General features: G+C 40.8%; 1 protein-coding gene across 1 annotated transcript in view; it reads left to right on the top strand.

Annotated features, from left to right (window-relative positions):
• PCSK1 (proprotein convertase subtilisin/kexin type 1) overlaps window positions 1-23,140 on the top strand; it is a 41,660-nt gene extending 18,520 nt beyond the window's left edge. The window contains exons 9-14 of the mRNA XM_073344550.1: window positions 1,865-1,965; window positions 4,049-4,282; window positions 5,862-6,019; window positions 9,850-9,983; window positions 15,025-15,186; window positions 16,495-23,140. Of these exons, the coding sequence (XP_073200651.1) occupies window positions 1,865-1,965; window positions 4,049-4,282; window positions 5,862-6,019; window positions 9,850-9,983; window positions 15,025-15,186; window positions 16,495-16,857 (1,152 nt within the window). The 3' untranslated portion in view covers window positions 16,858-23,140. The remainder of the gene's footprint in view (window positions 1-1,864; window positions 1,966-4,048; window positions 4,283-5,861; window positions 6,020-9,849; window positions 9,984-15,024; window positions 15,187-16,494) is intronic.
• The last annotated feature ends 682 nt before the right edge of the window (window positions 23,141-23,822 follow it).

The raw sequence follows: 23,822 nt of genomic DNA, 5'->3' as shown, positions 1-23,822 counted from the left end.
TTTTGCATCTTCCTCTCATGAGATGAAATCTCCAGGTGTTAGGAAATCTCTAAGAATTTCCACTGCCTGTGATTAACAGTCAGCTGACCTAAGTGCATATCATCAGCACTAGAATGGTTGAAATTTTTTGAGCTGAAAAATTCTCTACCCCAAAATATAGCTTAGTCAAAATCAAAATTTCCAGTGGAAAAATGTCAATTCTGATGGGAAATTTTGGTTTTCCTGGAAGAATTTCAAAATGAAAATTTTTACTTCTTTGACACTTCAAAATGAAATGAAAATGTTCATTTCCCTCCAACTTAAAATGTCATTTCATGGCACAGTTGAGTCAGCAGGAATGCCTCAGCTGTATCCCCTCATTATCCAAGATAGGAGGCAGCTGGCAGGGCATTCTCTGTGAGGACTCCAGGTCTCTGGAACTTGCTCCCCACCTCGTCCTTTGTCTGAAATAGCCTGAATTTAGTGACCTTCAAGAGACGTTGAAAAAGACATCTGTTGGTGAGGGGTTTCTAAGAGGCCTGAGGGTTTGTTTCCTAGCACAATGAAAGGGATGGAAAGGAGTTTTATAGGTGTCTGGTTGGTTAGGTTGAAATTATTATCTTAATGCTGCTGATATTTAATGATGAGTTAGAGTACCTAGAGCATCGGGTCTCCTTTTTAATTATTATTGAAATGTAAGTAAATGAATTTCAGGTTTTTGTTTTGAAGTCAGGATGTCAATTTGGAACAAAAATGATCACTTTGAAGCCGTTTGAAACTTTGTTCAGTAAAAGAAAAAAGATTTTGTTCAAAATTTCTTGGGGGGGGGGGGGAAATGTGGTTTTCCAACCATCTCTAATTTTCCAAACTCTGAGGCTGATTGTGCTAGATGTTCAACCCTTCTGGTGCGGCTCTGGGCACTCTCCACTCCCACTGACTACAGAAGGAGGGAACTGATCAGCACCTTGCAAATGACGCTCAGCAGGAGGCAGAATTGGGCTCTATGTCTCTTTCATTATTTTTTTTTTATTGTGGTAACACATAGAAGCCACAGTCAAGGCTCAGGATCCCATTGTGTTAGGTGCTGCACATTATATATATAATGTGCAGCACCTAACACTGTGTCTGTGTGTGTGTTTGTGTGTGTGTATATGTATGATATCTTGCAAAATATATATAATAGTCCCTGCCATAAAGAGATTATGTGTGCTAAAGTAGCATTTAAATAACTATAACACCAGCTCTGATCTGGTTGATGATAATCTTACCATGTACTGCATAGGGGGAGGTTAAATTAACTTTTCATTTCAGTAGGTCAAAAGAATGTCCTTCCAAAGTGGCTTCTCTGCAGCTGAGATGTAAAGCTCTCAGCATATCACTTTCATATATTGCACGCACATGGGCAGAGGAATTAGGTACTTCATTTTCAAATAAAATGCATGTTTCATTTACAAATTATAGTGCTTCTGCTGAAGAGAAAGCAGAACGCTACTACTAATCCTGTGAGTAATTTTTAAGCAAGCAGTAATTTTAAATGTTCTAGACCAAACACAATGATGGGTTTTTATGATTCACAAATGAGTCTGAATCACTTATTTTTATATCTCTCAAATCTCAGAATAAGGCAAGATATTCAATGTGGGAGTACTTTGTTCCAATACAAGGGATTTTGATACAAAAATTATAGTTGAAATAGATATAGTAGGAGGAATAGACTGAATTATCCTCAGATTTAAGCGTCCATTATTTTGTTCACTGCTGGAAAGTTTTTCTACGGTGAATTAAGGTGCACTGAATAAAGGATGCATAACTATGTTTATATGTGTGGATACAGTAATGCTTATTCAGCTTTTTTCATGTTAATATTAGTCATGTTTTCTTCCAGACAAGTGCTGATCTTCACAACGAATGTACTGAGACTCACACTGGGACCTCTGCATCTGCTCCATTGGCAGCAGGGATTTTTGCTCTAGCTCTTGATGCAAAGTAAGACTTCCTAAACTCTCTACTTATGTAGTCCTCTCATACTGTGACTGTACAAAAATGGCACCATCTCACTCAACAGGTCTGCTTCCTGTCAGTTAGGTCTACTAACTTTAGTGATAAAAATAAGTTAGTAGTTCTTTTAACCCCTGCTAGCCAGGCAGATCAACATAGATAAGATAGGGTGAGCCTGGGGATTCTGTTTCATTCTGGACATCAGCAACAGTTTGTTTACTGAGGGCTTATCTACACTGCCCTGCAGTTTGGATTGTGGAGGTGTGAATAGCCTTGCGCACTAAAGTGCTGTGTGATAACTCCCCCATGTGGAAGCTGAAGGCACAAACTAAAAGGTTCCTAGTTCGCATTGCCATCACCTTCTTCAAACAGGAGTACATTAGTGAGAACTAAGAATCCTTTAGTATATGACCATGGCATCACATAGTGGGAGTGTAACAGGGTGCGCTTACCAAACTAGCACATCCTGCTGGCTGTCTTGGGAATTAGCTCTGTGTGTTAGCCCTCTTTGGGTGTGCCTTGCCACCATCACTCCTGCTCTAGGGTCCACGTCTCTCCAAGGACCACGACACCCTCTTCAGTGACACAGCCCTCCAGCCATGCCACACACTGTGCTCCCCCCTTCTGGGGGACCTGCAGTCTGCTGTTCAGCCACTTCCCCTAGTTGCTACTGCAGCAAATTGTCTGGTCACTTTCTCGTGGCCCCAGCATCCTCTTTGCCTTTGCCTCAGGGCCTCTGCCTGCAAACCCCAGCAGCCAGCCAGGAGCTGTCTCTCACTCTCCTGGTTCCTGCTAGCAGCACTGCTCTGTCCAGGGTGCTGGCAGTTCTCTCAGCTCTCCAGAGACACAGTCCTTCCTCCCTGGGCTCCCAGCAGAGAACTGCCCTCCTGTGCCCTGCAGCTCCCTTTTTGCAGCTCGGCCCTGATTGGCTGCTCCTTTCAGCCCTTCTCTGATTGACTGCCTCTGGTGCAGCCTCCTTAGGGCTGCTTTTAATCCCTTTTCTGCCAGCAAGGAGCAGCCCCCCATCACAGGGAGTTACAGTGGAGAACTTTGGTACATGCTGCCATTCACACCCCCTTAGTCTGAACTTCAGGGCAGTGTAGACAATGCTTAAGTTCCAGTCAGTTACCTATGAAGGCAATGGGGTTGCACATGTGTCAGTGAGCACCTACTCTGAAGACAATAGGGTTGCAGAGGTTTAAATGAGGTGCTAATTCAGACTGCAGAACCCTTAGTGCTAGTGATGATGCATGAAATAGAAAGCACCCAAGCCTGATTCTCTAGGCAAGTGTACACAACAAATTTGTACAATTTGCTGCAACGCTTCCAGTGAAGATGCTCTAAGCCAATGGGAGAGAGCTCTCCTGTCGTCTTAATAAGTCCACCTCCACAAGAGGTGGTAGCTATGTTGGTGGGAAAAGCTCTCCCGCTGACATAGTGCTGTCTACAACAGTGCATAGGGTGGCATAACTACGTTGTACAGGGGGTGTGAATTATTCACACCCTTGAGTGATGTAGTTGTACCAAAGTAATTTTGTAGTGTAGATCGGGGCTCAGAGAACAATGCTGAGTTTGCAAGTCTGGTAGTGAGAAAAAATGTCTTCGAAAAATCATGGAACTTCACAACAGCATTTTCACAAAATCCCTTTTCAGAGAAGAAATGCACTGTGAGGGAGGAAGGGATGGTCCAGTGTTTAGGGCACTTGGAAGTCCTGGGTTTAATTCCCTGCTTCACCAGAGACTTATTTTAGGCAAGTCATGTAGGGCCAGATTTTTAAAAGTACTCAGGTACCTAAATACATTTAAAAATCGGTCCCTTAGTCTCTCTTTGCTTCATTTCCCCATCTGTATAACAGCCATAAAAGTACTTCCATATCTTGGAGTTTTGTTGGGATAAATACATTGTGTGTGAGGCTCTCAGATACTACAGTAATGGGGCATGGGTGCATATAAGCACCTAACAGAAAAAGATTTTGCTTTTTCAACATCTTTGTGTGTGTAGAGTAAAATTATACCATTAGAGAAAGCTGACTGACAGTTTTGTAGGAATTAACCAGACTTTTTAAAACAGTCCTAATCTAACCTGGAGGGATATGCAGCATTTGGTAGTCTGGACTTCAGAATATGACCCACTGGCCAACAATCCTGGATGGAAGAAGAATGGAGCAGGGTTGATGGTGAATAGCAGATTTGGATTTGGATTGCTTAATGCCAAGGCACTGGTGGATTTAGCTGATCCTAAAATCTGGAAAGGAGCACCTGAAAAGAAAGAGTGTATAGTAAAGGACAACAGCTTTGAACCTAGGTAAGAATTTGCATTGCAATTAATACCTCATATCAATTTATCTGTCTCTAATCTAAGGCAAGAAGGTAGTATCTTGCACAAATTTGTCCAATAGGTATAAATGAGAGTGAGATATTTTATTTCCGTTTCTTTGGTTTTGCCTTGCTCTGTTTCTCTGGAATCCAGGGAGTGGGTGAGTAATGCCCCATCTATTTGTTTTATGTAGTTCAGTGTAAAACTGCTGCAAAATACTAAGATCCATGATTCAATGAATGAAGATTCTGTCTGCAGGTGTAACCAGCATCTGGATGGATGACACTGCAGGACTATTAGCACTGTTATGCTAAATCCAACCAGTTAAGATGAAGAAATACAAGAAATAACCCTGATATAGTTTAATTTGTTTTTTCTTAATTGTTCCTAAAATATTTTTTTCTGTAACATATGTGACATATATCCCAAACATGACAGTGTGATATAAAGGTTGTATCAGCAGCACTCGTGATAACTGCATAACTCACAGTCATCCTGCTGTACCTATGTACACAACCATCCCAAATGCACTCTGATAAAACCTCATATATCATACCTGAAAATATTTCCTATATATAGCACATAGACTCAATATTAATAGAGGCAAGCCATAATGACGCTCTCATTAATTAACTTGTTTAATCAATAAGGATCTTTAGACTCTCTTATTTTTGGTTTTCACAGGTTAATTTATGGCTTTGCTGTCTGAAATAAAGATAGTTATAACAAATTTTTAAATCACATCATCTAAGTGCACCAAGTAAAAGTATATTACAGCTATGTGGTGTTTTACTTCTTAGTAACCTGTTTATTTATGTTGTTTTTATTATAGTGCTTTTTTTAAACTCTCTTGCCTTTTTTCCCCAATCTGTTCTGTTTTCCTTCGTGTTTTGAATTTAATACAGAGAGCTGATGTGCATGAAACTTATTAGTTAGGTATCATTACTGCAATCCTTTTATGTTGCATTACAAAAACAAAGCTCGCTAGCTCCTACATTTTTAATGCATTGTGTAGGGAGGGATTCAAGCACCAGATTCTCATTAAAGTTAATGAGAATTGTACAGAGAAAGCCACGCACAATGCTTTGAAAATGTCGGGAAGGTGTAGGCTCTATTCTAGGAATGATTCAGAGGGCTACAGTCGCTGCAGCTTTTTCCAGCCATTGTAACTATACAATAATATTCCTGCCGGTGATTTTACTGAGGCAAACAACATGTACATCTGATACACTCGTGTGATGCTGGTTTTTTAAGAGAATGTCTTTTAGGAGTCTCTTGGAGAGCAATGTAGACATTAAGACTTGAAAGAACATATTGATTATCCCGCTTGCTTGCTTCCGTAGTGTGTGGAAGAAATCATGCCCAGTCGGTTTGAACAGTTTGGCTGATTTCTGTATTTTGTGTGCACTCAGAGCTCCCGGGGGTTCCACTGGCAGTTTGGGATGAGCAAGGAGTGCAGTACATCTTCCCCCCAGTCTGATCGTTCATGATACAGGTGTAAAATGCATCCATTGGACTTTGTGTAATAAGCTAGTAGGTAACCAAATAATCCCTGTATCTTTGCTAGGTTATTAAGAGCAAACGGAGAAGTAACCATTGAAATTCCCACAAAAGCTTGTGAAGGGCAAGAAAATTCTGTCACATCTCTGGAGCATGTGCAGTTTGAAGCAACAATTGAATATTCCCGCAGAGGTGATCTTCATGTCACCCTCACTTCCCCATCAGGTACAAGAGGCAAACAAATGTGTTCAAAGAAATGATTAGTTTCTGCTGTTGCAGTATAAGACATTGATTTTATTAATCTTTATATAAAAATCACTTAATCTCCCTGTGTTAGAAACAGCTGAATACATTATAGGAAAAGTATATGATTAGGGGACTGGAACACATGAGTTATGAGGAGAGGCTGAGGGAGCTGGGATTGTTTAGCCTGCAGAAGAGAAGAATGAGGGGGGATTTGATAGCTGCTTTCAACTACCTGAAAGGGGGTTCCAAAGAGGATGGCTCTAGACTGTTCTCAATGGTAGCAGATGACAGAACGAGGAGTAATGGTCTCAAGTTGCAGTGGGGGAGGTTTAGATTGGATATTAGGAAAAACTTTTTCACTAAGAGGGTGGTGAAACACTGGAATGCGTTACCTAGGGAGGTGGTAGAATCTCCTTCCTTAGAGGTTTTTAAGGTCAGGCTTGACAAAGCCCTGGCTGGGATGATTTAACTGGGAATTGGTCCTGCTTTGAGCAGGGGGTTGGACTAGATGACCTTCTGGGGTCCCTTCCAACCCTGATATTCTATGGTTCTATGATTCTATGATTCTATGAAAAGTAATTACTTCCAAAAAGGTGCATGCTGGGTGTGGTGCTCAGGGATCTCTCAGTGCTTCAGGTGCTTGCAAAATCTCTGCTTTCTTCTATGTCCAGTTCCAACTGGCTGTGCACAACGGCAGGCACTTCAAAGCACCTTGCCCAGACTCTGTCTGGGAAGCTCAGCCTTAGAGGCCCAGATCCTCATTGCCACTCCTGGAGGAAGCATGTGGTGAAGGCAGGAATTTGGCTGCCTGTGCCCCACTATCTACCTCTGTGTCTTTTAAGTTATTCTTGAAAGCAAAGACCTCAAAATGGTAACTGAAAATGATAACTGAAAGTAGGTTTGCCACCCATCCAGGTTTTCTGAGGATTGTTCCTTTTGTGAGGTAGCTGTCCTGAGAATTCTGTAAGCATGCTCAGTAGATACTGCCAGCTCTCCACTTTTACAGCCTCAGAATCACTCCAGAGTCCCATTTTTTGTACCTCAGAGGTAGCAACCATAAATGAAAATGATATTGCAGGGTTGGAAACAGTGATTGGTTAGTTTTGAGGCATCATTTTCTGATGTCCCTTATTCCAGAGACAAGACTTCCGGGTACAGTGTTCCAGTGCTGAGGGTGTGTAGCCCATTTTGGGGGTTTCTGTAGGCCATCAGCTTGTAGTTTATGCTTTGCAGGGGCCAGACAATGACTCAGTGAGTCAATGGAGCTCTGGGATGGGGGTGAGCAACTGCATCACCTGAATGGAGGCATTATGTTTGTATCAGGCACCTATATATTACAGTGATGGTTGCATTAAAATATATATAAAACAAGTAATCTTAACTTCGCCCTGAAATGACACAGGGTTGGGGGTAGCAATTTAATATGGTCTTTGAGATCAGTGTTATCTAATCTGAGACCACAAACACTAAACTGCATTAATCCTAATCATATACTTATGGCACAGTATCACTGGAAGGCAGAGTTAGGGTTCTTTGGGTTGTGCATTTGCACCCTTAACTCGTTTGGATTTCTTTCAAGTATAACCTTAACTCTGAATTTCCTGGGTTTACAATGTCTGTTTTTATTGCAACATCCCTGAAACATATTTTACTCTAAATTACTGAGCCATACTCTCAGCATTGACTCCATCTTAGTTTAGTTTTTGTCTGGGAATAGATAGATAGAAACTAGGGAAATACAACCTACATGGAGCTACTATAAGGTGGATGCATAACAAGTTGAAAAAACGTTCCCAGAGAATAGTTATCAGTGTTTCATAGTCAACCTGGAAGGGCATATCAAGTGGGGTCCTGTGGGAATCTGTTCTGGGTCTGGTTTTGTTCTATATCTTCATCAATGATTTAGATAAATGGCATAGAGAGTACACTTATAAAGTTTTTAGAAGATACCAAGCTGGGCAGGGTTGCAAGTACTTTGGAGGATGGGATTAAAATCCAAAATGATCTGGACAAACTGGAGAAATGGTCTGAAATAAATAGGGTGAAATTCAGTAAGGACAAATGCAAAATACTCCACTTAGGAAGGAACAATCAGTTGCACACATACAAAATGGGAAATGACTGCCTAGGAAGGAGTACTGCAGAAAGAGATCTCGGGGTCATACTGGATCACAAGCTAAATATGAGTCAACAGTGTAACACTGTTGCAAAAAAAGCAAACATCATTCTGGGATGTATTAGCAGGAGTGTTAGAAGCAAGACGCAAGTAGTAGCTTTTACTCAGGCCAATACTATAGTGAAAATGCCTTTCCCCCTGTTACAGCTCGTCACCATGGTGTTACAATGTAACCCGGGCCTGACCTATACATAAAATTTAGGTCCACATAGCTACTTTGCTCAAGGATATGAAAAAAACCACCTTCTGTATGGCATAGCTACAGTCTACACTAACCTAACCCCGGTGCAGATTCAGCTAGGTTGATGGAAGAGTGCTTCCGTTCAACCTAGCTACCATCGATCAGGGAAGTGGTGTTCCTACAGCAATAGAAAAACCCCTTCCATCACTGTAGACTCTGCCTGCGCTATGGGTTACACCAGCATCGCTACGGCAACATAGCTGTGCCACTAATGTCCCCATACTGTAGACTTGGCCTGAGTATGAGGCTGGTCTACACTTAAAAGTTGGGTCAGCAGAGCTACAGTGCTCAGGATTGTGAAAAATTCATACCGCCAACGTAACTCCTGGGCTAGACATGGCTAGGGCAACAAAAGAATTATTCTGTCAACCTAGCTGCTGCCATTTGGAAAGGTGGACAAACTACAGTGATGAAAACCCCCTTCTGTTTTTGTAGGAGGTGCCTGCACTTCAGCACTACAGAAGTATGGCTGCAGTACCACAGCTGTACTGCTGTCGTGCCATTAGTGTAGACATGGCCTAAGAGACGCCCCACACTCACTGAAAACACAGTGATAAATTTTGCTCTCATTTACGCCCATGCAAACTTTGTGAGCAGAATTTGACCCACAGAGGTTAAAGTGGGGAAAGCTTTCCCCAGTTCTGTTTTTTATTACTGAATGACATCATAAGGTAGGTTTCAGAGTAACAGCCGTGTTTGTCTGTATTCGCAAAAAGAAAAGGAGTACTTGTGGCACCTTAGAGACTAACCAATTTATTTGAGCATGAGCTTTTGTGAGCTACAGCTCACTTCATGCATCCGATGAAGTGAGCTGTAGCTCACGAAAGCTCATGCTCAAATAAATTGGTTAGTCTCTAAGGTGCCACAAGTACTCCTTTTCTTTTTGCATCATAAGGTAGGAAAGCATGACAGGCCCTTCCTAATTCCTACAAGCTCTTCCCTTGTGGGTGTATGTTCCTGTCTGTTAGGCTGTGAGATCCTTGCTGGTGTGATTCTGATACTTCATTATATCTCCTGGATTAACTGCAACCCTCTGTAGTAAATACTACTTTGAAAGGGGTTTAACAGCTAATGTCCAGAAGTAACATTGTCCCATCCCATAATCAAACCAAAAGTAAGTGTAACTGCTCCAGGTGATAGTAGAGTGCAATTGGCAGTTTGATAGTATGAAAGATAAGAGAGCCTTGGATCAACAGTCAAATGGTCTATTCAGTCTTAAAGCAAGCATGGGTATTATTTAACGAGGTGGGCAGTTCTTGATGATAGGCAAAAATCTCTACAAGGTGATGAATGGAGAGGAGATACGAGGGGAGGATTTACAGGAGCTGTAGTTCAACAAAGTCCATGGATCCTCACTAACTCCATTAATGTTTCTTTGTTGCACTAACACAGGAACCAACACTGTCTTACTGGCTGAAAGAGAGAGAGATAAGTCTCCCAATGGTTTTAAAAACTGGGACTTCATGTCTGTTCACACATGGGGAGAGAATCCAAAAGGCACTTGGACTTTGAGAATTACTGATGTGGTAAGTATGCGTGCGTGCTAATTAGCCAAGTATATGAGTTGGGGACATAGACCAGTGGATCACTAACATCATCCAGTACGGAGAACAGCTGGAGTTAGTTCAGTGAAAAGCTAATTTATTTAAAAACAAAACAAAACATGCACTTGGATAAAAGTGGAAAAGGACAGGCTAAACAGGTAGAAACTCAAAAGATTGGGCCAAATTCAGCTGTGTAAAACCAGGATAACTTCATGGAAGTTTCAGAGTAGCAGCCGTGTTAGTGTGTATTCGCAAAAAGAAAAGGAGTACTTGTGGCACCTTAGAGACTAACACATTTATTTGAGCATAAGCTTTCATGAGCTACAGCTCACTTCATCGGATGCATTCAGTGGAAAATACAGTGGGGAGATTTATATACACTGAGAACATGAAACAGTGGGTGTTACCATACACACTGTAACGAGAGTGATCACTTAAGGTGAGCTATTACCATCAGGAGAGCGGGGGGGAAAAAACCTTTTGTAGTGATAATCAAGGTGGGCCATTTCCAGCAGTTGACAAGAACGTCTGAGAAACAGTGGGGGATGGGGAATGGAATAAACATGGGGAAATAGTTTTACTTTGTGTAATGACCCATCCACTCCCAGTCTCTATTCAAGCCTAAGATAATAGTATCCAGTTTGCAAATTAATTCCAATTCAACAGTCTCTCGTTGGAGTCTGTTTTTGAAGTTTTTTTGTTAGAGGATGGCAACTTTTAGGTCTGTAATCAAGTGACCAAAGAGATTGAAGTGTTCTCCAACTGGTTTTTGAATGTTATAATTCTTGACGTCTGATTTGTGTCCATTTATTCTTTTACGTAGAGACTCTCCGGTTTCACCAATGTACATGGCAGAGGGGCATTGCTGGCACATGATGGCATATATCACTTTGGTAGATGTGCAGGTGAACGAGCCTCTGATAGTACGGCTGATGTGATTAGGCCCTATGATGGTGTCCCCTGAATAGATATGTGGACACAGTTGTCAACGGGCTTTGTTGCAAGGATAGGTTCCTGGGTTAGTGGTTCTGTTGTGTGGTGTGTGGTTGCTGGTGAGTATTTGCTTCAGGTTGGGGGGCTGTCTGTAAGCAAGGACTGGCCTGTCTCCCAAGATCTGTGACAGTGATGGGTCGTCCTTCAGGATAGGTTGTAGATCCTTGATGATGCGGTGGTGAGGTTTTAGTTGGAGGCTGAAGGTGATGGCTAGTGGCATTCTGTTATTTTCTTTGTTGGGCCTGTCCTGTAGTAGGTGACTTCTGGGTACTCTTCTGGCTCTGTCAATCTGTTTCTTCACTTCAGCAGGTGGGTATTGTAGTTGTAAGAATGCTTGATAGAGATCTTGCAGGTGTTTGTCTCTGTCTGAGGGGTTGGAGCAAATGCGGTTGTATCGTAGAGCTTGGCAGTAGATAATGGATCGTGTGGTGTGGTCTGGATGAAAGCTGGAGGCATGTAGGTAGGAATAGCGGTCAGTAGGTTTCCGGTATAGGGTGGTGTTTATGTGACCATCGCTTATTAGCACCGTAGTGTCCAGGAAGTGGATCTCTTGTGTGGACTGGACCAGGCTGAGGTTGATGGTGGGATGGAAATTGTTGAAATCATGGTGGAATTCCTCAAGGGCTTCTGTTCAATGGGTCCAGATGATGAAGATGTCATCAATGTAGCGCAAGTAGAGTAGGGGTATTTGGGGACGAGAGCTGAGGAAGCGTTGTTCTAAATCAGCCATAAAAATGTTGGCATACTGTGGGGCCATGCGGGTACCCATAGCAGTGCCGCTGATTTGAAGGTATACATTGTTCCCAAATGTGAAATAGTTATGGGTGAGGACAAAGTCACAAAGTTCAGCCACCAGGTTTGCCGTGACATTATCCGGGATACTGTTCCTGACAGCTTGTAGTCCATCTTTGTGTGGAATGTTGGTGTAGAGGGCTTCGACATCCATAGTGGCCAGGATGGTGTTATCAGGAAGATCACCGATGGATTGTAGTTTCCTCAGGAAGTCAGTGGTGTCTCGAAGAAAGCTGGGAGTGCTGGTAGTGTAGGGCCTGAGGAGGGAGTCTACATAGCCAGACAATCCTGCTGTCAGGGTGCCGATGCCTGAGATGATGGGGCGTCCAGGATTTCCAGGTTTATGGATCTTGGTAGCAGATAGAATACCCCAGGTCGGGATTCCAGGGGTGTGTTTGTGCGGATTTGTTCTTGTGCTTTTTCAGGGAGTTTCTTGAGCAAATGGTGTAGTTTCTTTTGGTAACCCTCAGTGGGATCAGCCCCCAACTAAAACCTCTCCAACGCATCATCAAGGATCTACAACCTATCCTGAAGGACGACCCATCACTCTCACAGATCTTGGGAGACAGGCCAGTCCTTGCTTACAGACAGCCCCCCAACCTGTAGCAAATACTCACCAGCAACCACACACCACACAACAGAACCACTAACCCAGGAACCTATCCTTGCAACAAAGCCTGTTGACAACTGTGTCCACATATCTATTCAGGGGACACCATCATAGGGCCTAATCACATCAGCCGTACTATCAGAGGCTCGTTCACCTGCACATCTACCAAAGTGATATATGCCATCATGTGCCAGCAATGCCCCTCTGCCATGTACATTGGTGAAACCGGAGAGTCTCTACGTAAAAGAATAAATGGACACAAATCAGACGTCAAGAATTATAACATTCAAAAACCAGTCGGAGAACACTTCAATCTCTTTGGTCACGCGATTACAGACATGAAAATTGCCATCCTCCTACAAAAAAACTTCAAAACCAGACTCGAACAAGAGACTGTTGAATTGGAATTAATTTGCAAACTGGATACAATTATCTTAGGCTTGAATAGAGACTGGGAGTGGATGGGTCATTACACAAAGTAAAACTATTTCCCCATGTTTATTCCATTCCCCATCCCCCACTGTTTCTCAGACGTTCTTGTCAACTGCTGGAAATGGCCCACCTTGATTATCACTACAAAAGGTTTTTTCCCCCCCGCTCTCCTGATGGTAATAGCTCACCTTAAGTGATCACTCTCGTTACAGTGTGTATGGTAACACCCACTGTTTCATGTTCTCAGTGTATATAAATCTCCCCACTGTATTTTCCACTGAATGCATCCGATGAAGTGAGCTGTAGCTCACGAAAGCTTATGTTCAAATAAATGTGTTAGTCTCTAAGGTGCCACAAGTACTCCTTTTCTTCATGGAAGTGCAACTATCAGCAGAATTTAGATTTTAATAATTTATCATGCTGTATATACTCCTCATATGGCTGAAGAATAAACATTTAATGCAATTTTTATGTGATTTTGGAGTGGAATGTGTAGTGGCTTATTTGCAAATTTGTTTCCTGGGGAGTAAAGCACAAGGAGAGGTCTAGTCTCTTCTTGGTACATGTGCATAATTTTCATAGACTCAAAAGCTTGTGAGTCTATTAATTCCTGTTGACCTCAGAGAACAATTCTAATGTATATCTTCCCCTATATTGATTCTCAAAGTAATGAATGATCCACAAGGATTATAGCTAAGAAATCTAGAGATATATAATACATGTTTACTAAACCATGTGGGAATATAGATTACAACAGTGAGAGGTTTGAGGAGAAAGCTGCTTGGTAGATGACTGAGAAATCATTCTCTTCAAAGGGAGAGCAATCAATCCAAGCTCACTCATCTATCGAGAATTGCACTGAAGTAGTTTGGTAATAAGCTTGTCACTAAGGGCAGATCCTATCAGGTGCTGAGTGCCTCCTATGAGACATATGAGTATCCAACCACTTTGGTCTCTATGGTCTCTATAGAAATCAGTGGGAATTGAAGGTGCTCAGCACCTTTCAGGATCTATCCTTTACACCTTAGTCCTGGAAAAGGAACACTGATTCTGTTTTTCTCCGTGGGACATCTTTAATTGGAGGATCACCATGTAGGGAAATAAATGGTGTATTGTGGAATGAGAGGAACTTGTAAGTAGCAGGGTAATGCCAAGCACATAGCAGGTGAAGAAGGCAGCAGAAACAAACATTATTCTACACCGGGAGTAGTGTTAATACTATGTGTAGGACTTGTAGGATTGTCAGATAATCCCATGGTTAGAGGTGCCCTAATCAATAGCTCATTGTAACAAGGCGTAACATTTCTTGGAATGTATATAAGAAGAGCATTTTGTTTTTAGTTAGATGGATAGTCATGTTCCATCTTCAAATACGAGGTACCTGAACTCTCATACAAACCCCGCTTTCCCCTCCCTGAAAAACATTTCTTCAGCTTCTGGCACTCTTTGTTATTCCAGAAACAGTTTCTCACACTACTGAAGCATACTTGTAATTATAGCTACCCAATGAGATCCTCACTTAGATTTACTGCTAATTTTAAATAGTGTTCGTTGCCTTTAAATCTCAAGGCTAGTAAGGTAGGGTTTTATTAGAATGGATGGATCTTCAGCAGCTGTCTTAGTTCAGGTAGACAGTTGAGCAAGAACTCCAAAGATGATGTTTGTTGAAAACATTTTCCAGAGAATTCCATACTTGACTTTTCCCTTATCAGATTTTAAAATTACTGTATTACATAGTCCCGGTCCCAAAACCTATTGCTTGCAGTAGTGAGCAGTGTTACTACTGTACAACATTATTGAAAATCACAGTGCAGAAATCACTGTCCAGTGACTCAGAACAAGTACTAACATTATGAAATATCTGGTTTAGTAATTTTTGACATTCTGTACTATATTTCCACCTGTAATGACTAAACTAATGATAATGGTACATATTAAAAACATACGTGTACTTTTGGCATATTTGGGATAGTTTAGAATCACTGGACTCATTCTTACCTTCCACTATGCATCATACATTATGTATCATATTGACGGTATCTTTCAGTGCTTGTAAATCAGCATCTAAATTTACATTTAAAAAGTACTATAAACCATTTGTGTGACTCCTGTCTTTGTTGACATCTGCTGTCCTCTCTCTTCTTCTCTCTCATTCCCTGAGTCTATGCTAATACAATACTCATGCTTGTCTTTTAGTCTAGGAGAATGCAGAATGAAGGGAGAATTGTGAATTGGAAATTGATTTTGCATGGCACTTCTACTCAACCTGAACACATGAAGCAGCCTCGTGTATACACATCCTACAATGCAGTGCAAAATGACAGAAGAGGAGTGGAGAAGATGGCAGACTTTGTAGAGGTATCAGTCACTTTGTGGTGTTTCCTACATATTTTACTTTTAATTCTTAAAACAATTTAGAAAAATGGTGGTTTGCTTTTATGAATGTGCCTATCTCTCTATTCATTTCACCCAGCCCTTGTTCTTTTGTGAGCTGAGTATTGTGATGTGATATGTACCAACAATGGACTGTTTAATTTATCTTGTGGTTTGATATGACATGATATGAGAGACCTCGTGATCATTTTATGTTATCAGTTCTCAAAATGAACTATCCACTCAGTCTGTAAAGAAGGTGAATAGTGGCGGGGGGGGGAACAATCAAGCTGCATTTTAGGGTCTAATCACTTATAATGATTCCAGTGGGAGTAGGATCAGGCCCTAAAAGAGCATGCCAGCTCTGATACCTGCTGTGAGTTTTGGAATGAAGCACACTACAAATGGTTCTATATAGTTTAGGGAATCTCTGATCCCGAATGTTTTTCTGGTAACTAGAGCTGTTGCCTTTGTTTCCTTTTTCTCCTCTTTCTTTGCTTGGAGGTGAACTGCTAATTATTTTTGAAAAATAATGTTTCAAGCCTCTGTGTCTGGGAGTTGGTGCCAGATAGTATGATTATACTGCTTTGCACTTTTACAATACCTGCTTATCTGAAAGTTTTTCATAGCATTCACAGGCATTAACAACATAGTCTCACATCAGCCCTAATAAGTAGGTAGGTATATCATTAGGATATATTTAGATATCAATTCATCAGCCACTGAAGTAGTTGTGTGCACAGCAACAGTCCACAACAGTGTATAACAGGAAGAGAAGTAAAACTGTAGTCAGCTGACACTGCAGGGGGAATGGTGGGCAGAATGTATCTGGACATCATTTTCATGTCTCATCTGAAACAGCACCCCCAGCAGAAATGTATTCATTATTTTGGCGTATTGGTATAGTCCTGTTTGAGAGGTGAAAATGCCACCTACTAAGTCACCACTTCATGCACCACCTCCTAAGAGATGTTCTTTCCAAGTTCGTACCCAATCCAATTATATTTACCTTTTAAGATCTGCAGGGATCACTATATAATGTAGGATGGTAGCTAGATACACAGAATGGGTAACTGGCTAGTAGAGTCCAAATTAACACTTTTGTGATCTGTTACTTATTTGGGATATTAAACATTTTGCACGAGATATTTGCAATCCTTTTCCTGGTGCCAATGGTTCCTAAATGATCAATATAGCATTTATTCAAACACACAAATCCCTATTAATAACAAGACCTACTTCAGTCAGCGTTTCATTGATACCTAATACTTTTGATACTGTTCTGTATTTTAGGATCCTACCACACAAGAGAACCTGAGTGCAAAACCCAAGGTCACCGAAGGTACCAGCAGCAGCACTGATAAAATGGGAGACAAAATCCTGTCAGAGGCAATGCTTCGTCTATTGCAAAGTGCTTTTAGCCGGCACATGGCCCAGAATCGAGCACCAAAGAAGACTCCAAATGAAAAGTTAAATATTCCATATGAACATTTCTATCAAGCCCTTGAAAAATTAAACAAACCCTCCCAGTTAAAAGACTCTGAGGACACTCTGTACAGTGACTACATTGACCTTTTTTACAATGCCAAACCATACAAACATAGAGATGATAGACTGCTGCAAGCCTTGGTTGATATTCTGAATGAAGACAACTAAAATGTAGGGTATGGCACTGAGTTGGAAATATTCATGCTCCCCACCCCCACTGCCCTTTTCTGAAGTATATTCTACACTTTACTCATGTGATTACTACTTTGATTGCTTCATACTTAACCAGGATGTGAAGCAGGGTGGGAAACAGATAGGAAGTGTAATTTGTTCGTGGCGAGGCACTAAGCTGAAGGGTATAAGTGATCGCTCTATTACAGGGGTTCTCAAACTTCACTGCACCACAACCCCCTTCTAACAACAAAAATCACTACATGACCCAAGCCTTAGCCCATCCGAGCCCCACTGCCCCGGGCGGGTGGGGGGTGGGGAAAGCCAAAGCCCGAGCCCCACTGCCCCAGATGGGGGGCACGGGCAAAGCCCAAGGACTTCAGCCCCAGGCAGGTAGCCTATAACCTAAGCCCCACCACCCAGGGCTGAAGCCCTCAGGCTTCGACTTCAGCCCCTGGTTCCAGCAAGTCTAACGCCAGGCCTGGTGACCCCATTAAAATGGGGTCCCGACCCACAGTTTGAGAACCACTGCTCTATTCAAATCTTGTCTTCATTATCACCAAAAGAGGTAGTTTCTTCCTTCTGGCATGAAATGCAACTATATTCCTCTGAAAACACTACAGCTCCACTTCAAACCCTTTTTCCTTTCCCTGTTGTTTTCCACTTGATTCCTTTAGCAGGCCGTGGTTTTGAATAGGACTGCCAGTGCTACGTGAACTGCCAAGGAATGGGGGAATATCATCTTCTCTTGTAGTGAGCATATCAGTTCTTCTTATACCTGGTATTCTCATAAGACTTAATGCTGGCTGCAAATTCTGTCTCAGTGCAAATTCTAGAGCAGAGAGGAAGCTTGCAATGGGTTTGAGCTTTGCAGATAGTTATAAATCAAGAGAATTCAGGAGTTTAACTATTCCTTATGATCCATGGCTGGAAGAAAGTATTGGACTTGATTCTTATGACACACCAGGGAGTTACTCCTGATTTACACTAATCCAGAGTCACACTGGTGTAAAAGAGCTTGGCATCAGTAACTACAGTGTTGGAAATATTGCACAAAAGCCTGTGACCAGCTTGTCTTCTCCCTAATCTCACTGTGGCCTAGGGAAAGGACTTCTATCCACAGAGAACAGGGCAAGACTGGATGTGGGCATGCCAATGGCTGATTGCAACATTTCTTAAATCTTTCGGAGAGGTGAGGGGCAAATGGAGAGAGAGAGGAAAACAAGATAGGAAGAAATCGTATGGGCCTGAAAAAGGAAGGAAAGAATAGGTAAGAGGGGAAAAAAGGATGAAATGGAATGTGAGTAAAGAGGAGGCAGCAGTCAAAGACAAGGAAGAGAAAAATGAAAGGTCAGAAGTCAGAAAAGAAAAGAGAGGAGGGAGAGAGAGATGGAGGGAAGTCCCTCAGAATGGTTCCAGCAGCTCTTGTCAAATAAAGTGCTGCATCCAGAAGATCTGATTCAAACTGGGAGGACTGGCTGAGTGGAGTGGTCAGATCACCTTATCTAATGTAGGAAGACATAATCTGGGACAAAATGGCTGAGGGATGGTGGATGTCAGAGTAGCAATGTTTCATACATTTATTTTAATTGAAATCAAAATGGGTACAGGGGTGCTGGAGCTAGGGGTATGGAGTGGCTTCCATCATATACAGAGTTTACAGTTTTGTTCAGTGGCTTTCAGCACCCCCACTATACAAATTGTTCCAGTGTCCCGGATGGGTATATGATTTGTTACTCATAGGGTCAAAAAATAGCACACAGCTGAATATCCTGCTAAAAAATTGAGGGAACCCTGGGCAGGGGAATACAAAGTCTCTAAATGAAATGGAAAATGCAGTGTTTCTCTACAATGCCAAAGATACCTGAATAGATATTGACTAGATTTTACATCATCTATCTATCTATCTATCTATAGTTTCCAAACAGCTTTTAGAAATACTTGTCACTGTTTCAGTATCTCCATTTCATAAATGATGCTGGTATCTCTCAAACTAGGAGCTTAACATTTTGCTAATACTTCATCAAATTGGACACAGACTTTCAAAGCTGTTGTGAAATTCTGTTATTTAAAACAAAACCTGGTTACTCTCATAGTAACGACTGTTAAATTAACCAATAAAAAATAGCAGGATTTCTTTTATAACAACTTTGAAAATCTCTGATTTCTCATTCATTCCAGTAGTAGTATACATTTCTAGGGCCTAATTCTGCATGAAGCCAGCTTTACACTAATGCAACTCAATTGATGTAAGGAATTTCTCCTGATTTACACCAGCATGAGTGAAAGGAGAATCATATTCTACCCACTTCTCAAGGTTGTGACTTCCTGTTTGATTTGTCTCTTGTTACTAAATCTCCTCTTCTCTCTGTGCTAATTTGTAACATTTTCTTTAGCATGGAAAGCAGTCAAAATATTGAAATGGTCCAAACCAAAAAGCATTCTCATGATGTTCCTTAATTCTACTAGCATTTAGAGAGACAGGCAGTTCAGAGACGACTGGCCTTGACTAATTTGAGAGGTAGCACTGGGCAGGAGGAAGTGCAGGACAATTTCCACTCACATTTTAATTTTCAGAACTGGGAGCTACCCTGTCAAGAACACAACACTGTTAGGATGTGTGTACAGCTGAATGAATAACTGATTTTCTGATGCACTGGCAATTCCAAAAATGTTTTAATTTTATTTTCCGGTTGGCCTCAAACCAAAATCTTTCAAAAATTCATTAAATCCAAAAGTGAAAAAATGGTTTTGGGTCAGACATTTTGTTTGACTCAAAAGGAAATGTTTCATTTCAATTTCAAGTAGTTTTGTTTTTTAAAAAAAAGTGAAGGAAATTTCAAATCAAAAAGGCGCTTCAAATCGAAAATCAAAATGTTTCATTTAAAAAATGTCCAAATGACATTTTCAGACATTTTCTTTTTTTATATATGAACAGTTAAGATAAAATGGACACAAATTTGCTAAATGTTTTGGTGTCACCAAATCTGCATTTTTTGCCAGACAAAATTTCAGGTGCAAAATTTCACCTAGCTCTTGTTGTATCAGTCCAGCTCTATTATTGTGTCAAGATTTTTAGAGGCTGCTTTCTTCAATGAACATCAGTAACCACTAGTCCTCGCTGTCAGTGAAAATGATTACTGCTTACCTTTGGTAGCAGCAGCAGCAACAATGGCCAGTCCGTGAATGCAGTGCTCGTGTTAACCATGTGGAATAGACATGACTCTTCCTTTGTTTAAGTCCAGTCCTCATGCTGTAGCCAAAGTTTCATCAGAGACCAGCTTTAAAACTAACCTGCTGAAAATCTGTCTCTTGAATCTTTCCAACCCAGAGTATATTGTACAGACGTAAATTATTTTTGTTAGTCTTTTCTTGGTGCCTGTGTAGGTTTTGTGAAAATGTAAAAGGAAAAAAAAAGACTAAAATGTTTTCTCTCAGAATTTTAAATTATATTTTCTTTACAGGTATTTATAATATATCAAAGCTTTTATCAAACAGACAGAATTTTAAAAGGCATAATAAAATATATTAAAGCACCAGATTTTTCTTGAGAAAGAGACAATTTCATCCAATAAAGTATTTTTAAAAGGCATGTTCCAATTACAGCTGCAACATGTATGTGATGTGATGTTAAAATTACATTTGTCTAATAATAGCATAATACAGTATGTTAGCAGAGCCCAGAGTGTGTGGTCTTAACATTTTTGAAGAAAAGACAAAGGCAGGTTATGGATTCGTTTGGTTGGGAAATATGAAATGTAATTAGAGTTACAAAGGATGAGTGGCCTCATCCCTGAGAGAGGGGCAGCAGGAGAGAGAAGATAATATATATTTTGTTATATACAGAGAGTTTACAACGGATTTCTCTGGCAATGCACAAGATGATATTGTGGGCCTGATCTTTCACCATTCAAGGGAAAGAGAGTTTTGCCATTGACTTCAGTGACAGCAGATCAGTCCCTGTGGGTCTGAAATATAAAAGCATTCTGTCTGCCTGTGATCACTAACAGAAGCTTGTGTGTCACATGTACCAGCTTTATAATGAAGTGACACACGAGCATAGAGATCTTGATTTTTCCACTCCCTTGCATCAGAATAGCAACATTTAACATCTGTTTTGCAAAGGTGGTAAAGAACAACCCCAGGTACCAGGCAAGGGAGCATCAGGCCCTTATACAGTCTCACAGTAAATTGTCCATGGACAATTTTCTTTGAAAAGGGGAACTCTTGGCTGGTGTAAGTCTGATGGAGATTTAGGGTCATGGCAAGGAAGGGCAGGGCAGGGGAGCCAGGGGCTGGACAGGGACATGGTGGAGGGCAATTCTGCTATATCAATCCTCCACTGACATACAGCTCATTAGGAACCATTGACTAGTTATTCAATTTAGAGCACACCGTAGGCTGTTCTTATGTTAGCACCAAACCAGCTCAGGGTCAGGAAGATGTAACTGGCTCCATAAAGTGTCCCCCATCCATTCACTACTGCACCAGTAGTTCTCGTGCACAGGGGAAAATTGAGCCTTTAAATGTTAGCGTTCTAAATTTAAGCTAGGTGGAAAGGCTTAAAGTTCTACTATGTGTTGCCTTATATACAGCTGGTAGGCTTACAGAAATGATATTCGAGTGTTCGTTTCTGTGTGACTAGGAATAGAAGGAGGCAGCTGGTGAATCATTACAACTCATAGATTTCTGTTGGAACAGCAAACTAAAATCTCCCAGTGCCATTTTTCTAACATTACAGACTTTAGGAAGCAATAGGCTCCTAACCAGTAGGCTCCTAAAGTCTGCAGTGTTCAGCTTTGAAAATAAATTTAAATGAAAACATTTTAGGAAAACCTTTTCCAATCATTTCAGAAGCATTATTATGATTGGGGGAGTCTAAATCAACTAAGTCCTTACCTTACCATACCTTACCTTACCTACAACATACTTGCATAGTTAAAACCTTGCTAGACAATCAGATGTGTCCTTTTATAATGCCCATTTTATCCTGAGACCTGTGGATATATCCAGCCTCATGAAATGAGAACTCACCAGCTACTCATTCAAATAAATGGCATTCTGGAGAGCTCCAACCATGGAGAATGTATATTTTCCCTTGAATCAACTCAACCATTAATGGTTCAGTTCACAGATTGAAAAGACTCAAGCTTCCATCCCATTAGGCATAAATATAAATTATTTAAGCAAACACTTTGCGAGCCTAATGACAGGCACTTATTAAAAATATCATTTTGTTGTATTGTCACAATTTATGAGAAAATGTGAAACAATAAAGGATGGAAGTTTTGCTTCAAACTCAACGAATACCAAATGTAAAAATGTAAGCCAAGCACTGTCAAGTTCCATTAATATAACAGAGGAAAATAGAAAGATGGTGTATAAAGGAATAGATAGTTATCAGGAAAATAGCTCTTAATGGTTATACTATTCCAGCTATTTAGATCTCTATGACCGCATGTAGCAGAGAGTAAATCTTTTTCCTGTTGTGACATTCTTTACCAAGAATAAATGGATTTGCTGTTATTTCATGTTGTAACATTTTATTTAACTATGCATGTATGTTATCAGTCAGTGCTCCAACTCATTAGTATGCAATATAATGCCGTGCCATGTGTTCTGATAAGGAGATGCACTTAGAACTAAAGGCCTGCAGTTTTGCTTATGGTGATTTGCAAAGTGCCCCTGTGAAATAAAACAATAAAGGTTAGACTAAAAATCAAGCCATATGTCAACTCCATTAAATGTAGTGAATTAGTGCAGTAGTCCTACATTTTAAGACCAAGTAGGCCACAGTGCATGGCACTGCAAACATCCAGGAAGCAAAGGGCATGGCCAATCAATAGCTCAGTCAAATATCCTGTGGCTCATAGTTATAAACAAAAACGTTAAAAACAGATTTTTAAAAAGCTGTAGCTATTAATTTATCTCTATTATTTAATAGTATTTTAGTTATTTGGCTTTTAGACTGATACGGCATGCCTGAAAGATGTTTTTCAAAAATACTTAAAGATGTAAAAAAAAGACTCTCAGTTAAAAATGTGTTTGTCATGGGCAGAGTGGGCCCTGACTCCTATTAAAGGGGCCAGTCACCCTGTGACAATATTTAACCATTAACTTCCATCAGCTCCTCTCAGGCAATTGCAGTTGATCAGTCATAAAGAAGATGCCATTAGAAGCAAGCTTAAATACATAATTATATGATCTTAAAGATCATTCACACTGATGGCAGAGCATGGCATTATTTAGAAAGAACAGGAATGGCAGAGGATCATACAGAAGGAGCAACAGTGTGATAAAGGCTGATTTCTAAGCTGCATTTTGTTTCCTTGCTTTTCTTGATCTTGTGTCAGGCCTTAATAGTAACAATCTGTGGACACTTGGGCTTTTTGGGTTTTTTTGAACTGTTAATGTGATAAATAGCTGATTTACATACTGCTATATATCTGCCCTGGTAGAAAATTGACCCTTATTCATAACAAACTATTGATATTTCAAAATTAGTAGTCAACTGTTTGGGAGCCTTTAGGACGGAGAGAGTTAAATTGTTTTTAAAAGAAATATTTGAGTGACAAGAGCTATGTATTTCGTTAGGTACAGTAAATGCTTGATCTTGGATCTTTCATGAAGACACTACAGTGAAAATTTTTCCAAAGTATCCACTGATTTTGGATTGTTCAAGTTTTGGGAGCCCAATTTCAGACACCTGGGGTCTGATTTGCAGTGAGGCTGAGCATCCATAACTCCAGCTGAAGTCAATGGGAACTATTGGTGTTTAGCATCTCTGAAAATCAGGCTCAAGCTGTATCCGGTTGAGCATGCACCCCAGAATGGAGACACTCCAAATCAGTGGCTAATTCTTAAAAAATTTGGCCTACGTATAGTAACTGGGTCAAAGGCTGCACTCTCAGAGGGTGTGATGGGGTGTTTACACCCCAGTTGCCTAGAAGGGGTTAATGCAG

The sequence above is a fragment of the Lepidochelys kempii genome, chromosome 5, assembly GCF_965140265.1.
Source record: "Lepidochelys kempii isolate rLepKem1 chromosome 5, rLepKem1.hap2, whole genome shotgun sequence".
In the NCBI taxonomy this organism is placed as follows: Eukaryota; Metazoa; Chordata; order Testudines; family Cheloniidae; genus Lepidochelys; species Lepidochelys kempii.
Note: the sequence above shows the minus strand (reverse complement) of the source record. Positions and strands in the feature narration are given on the sequence as shown.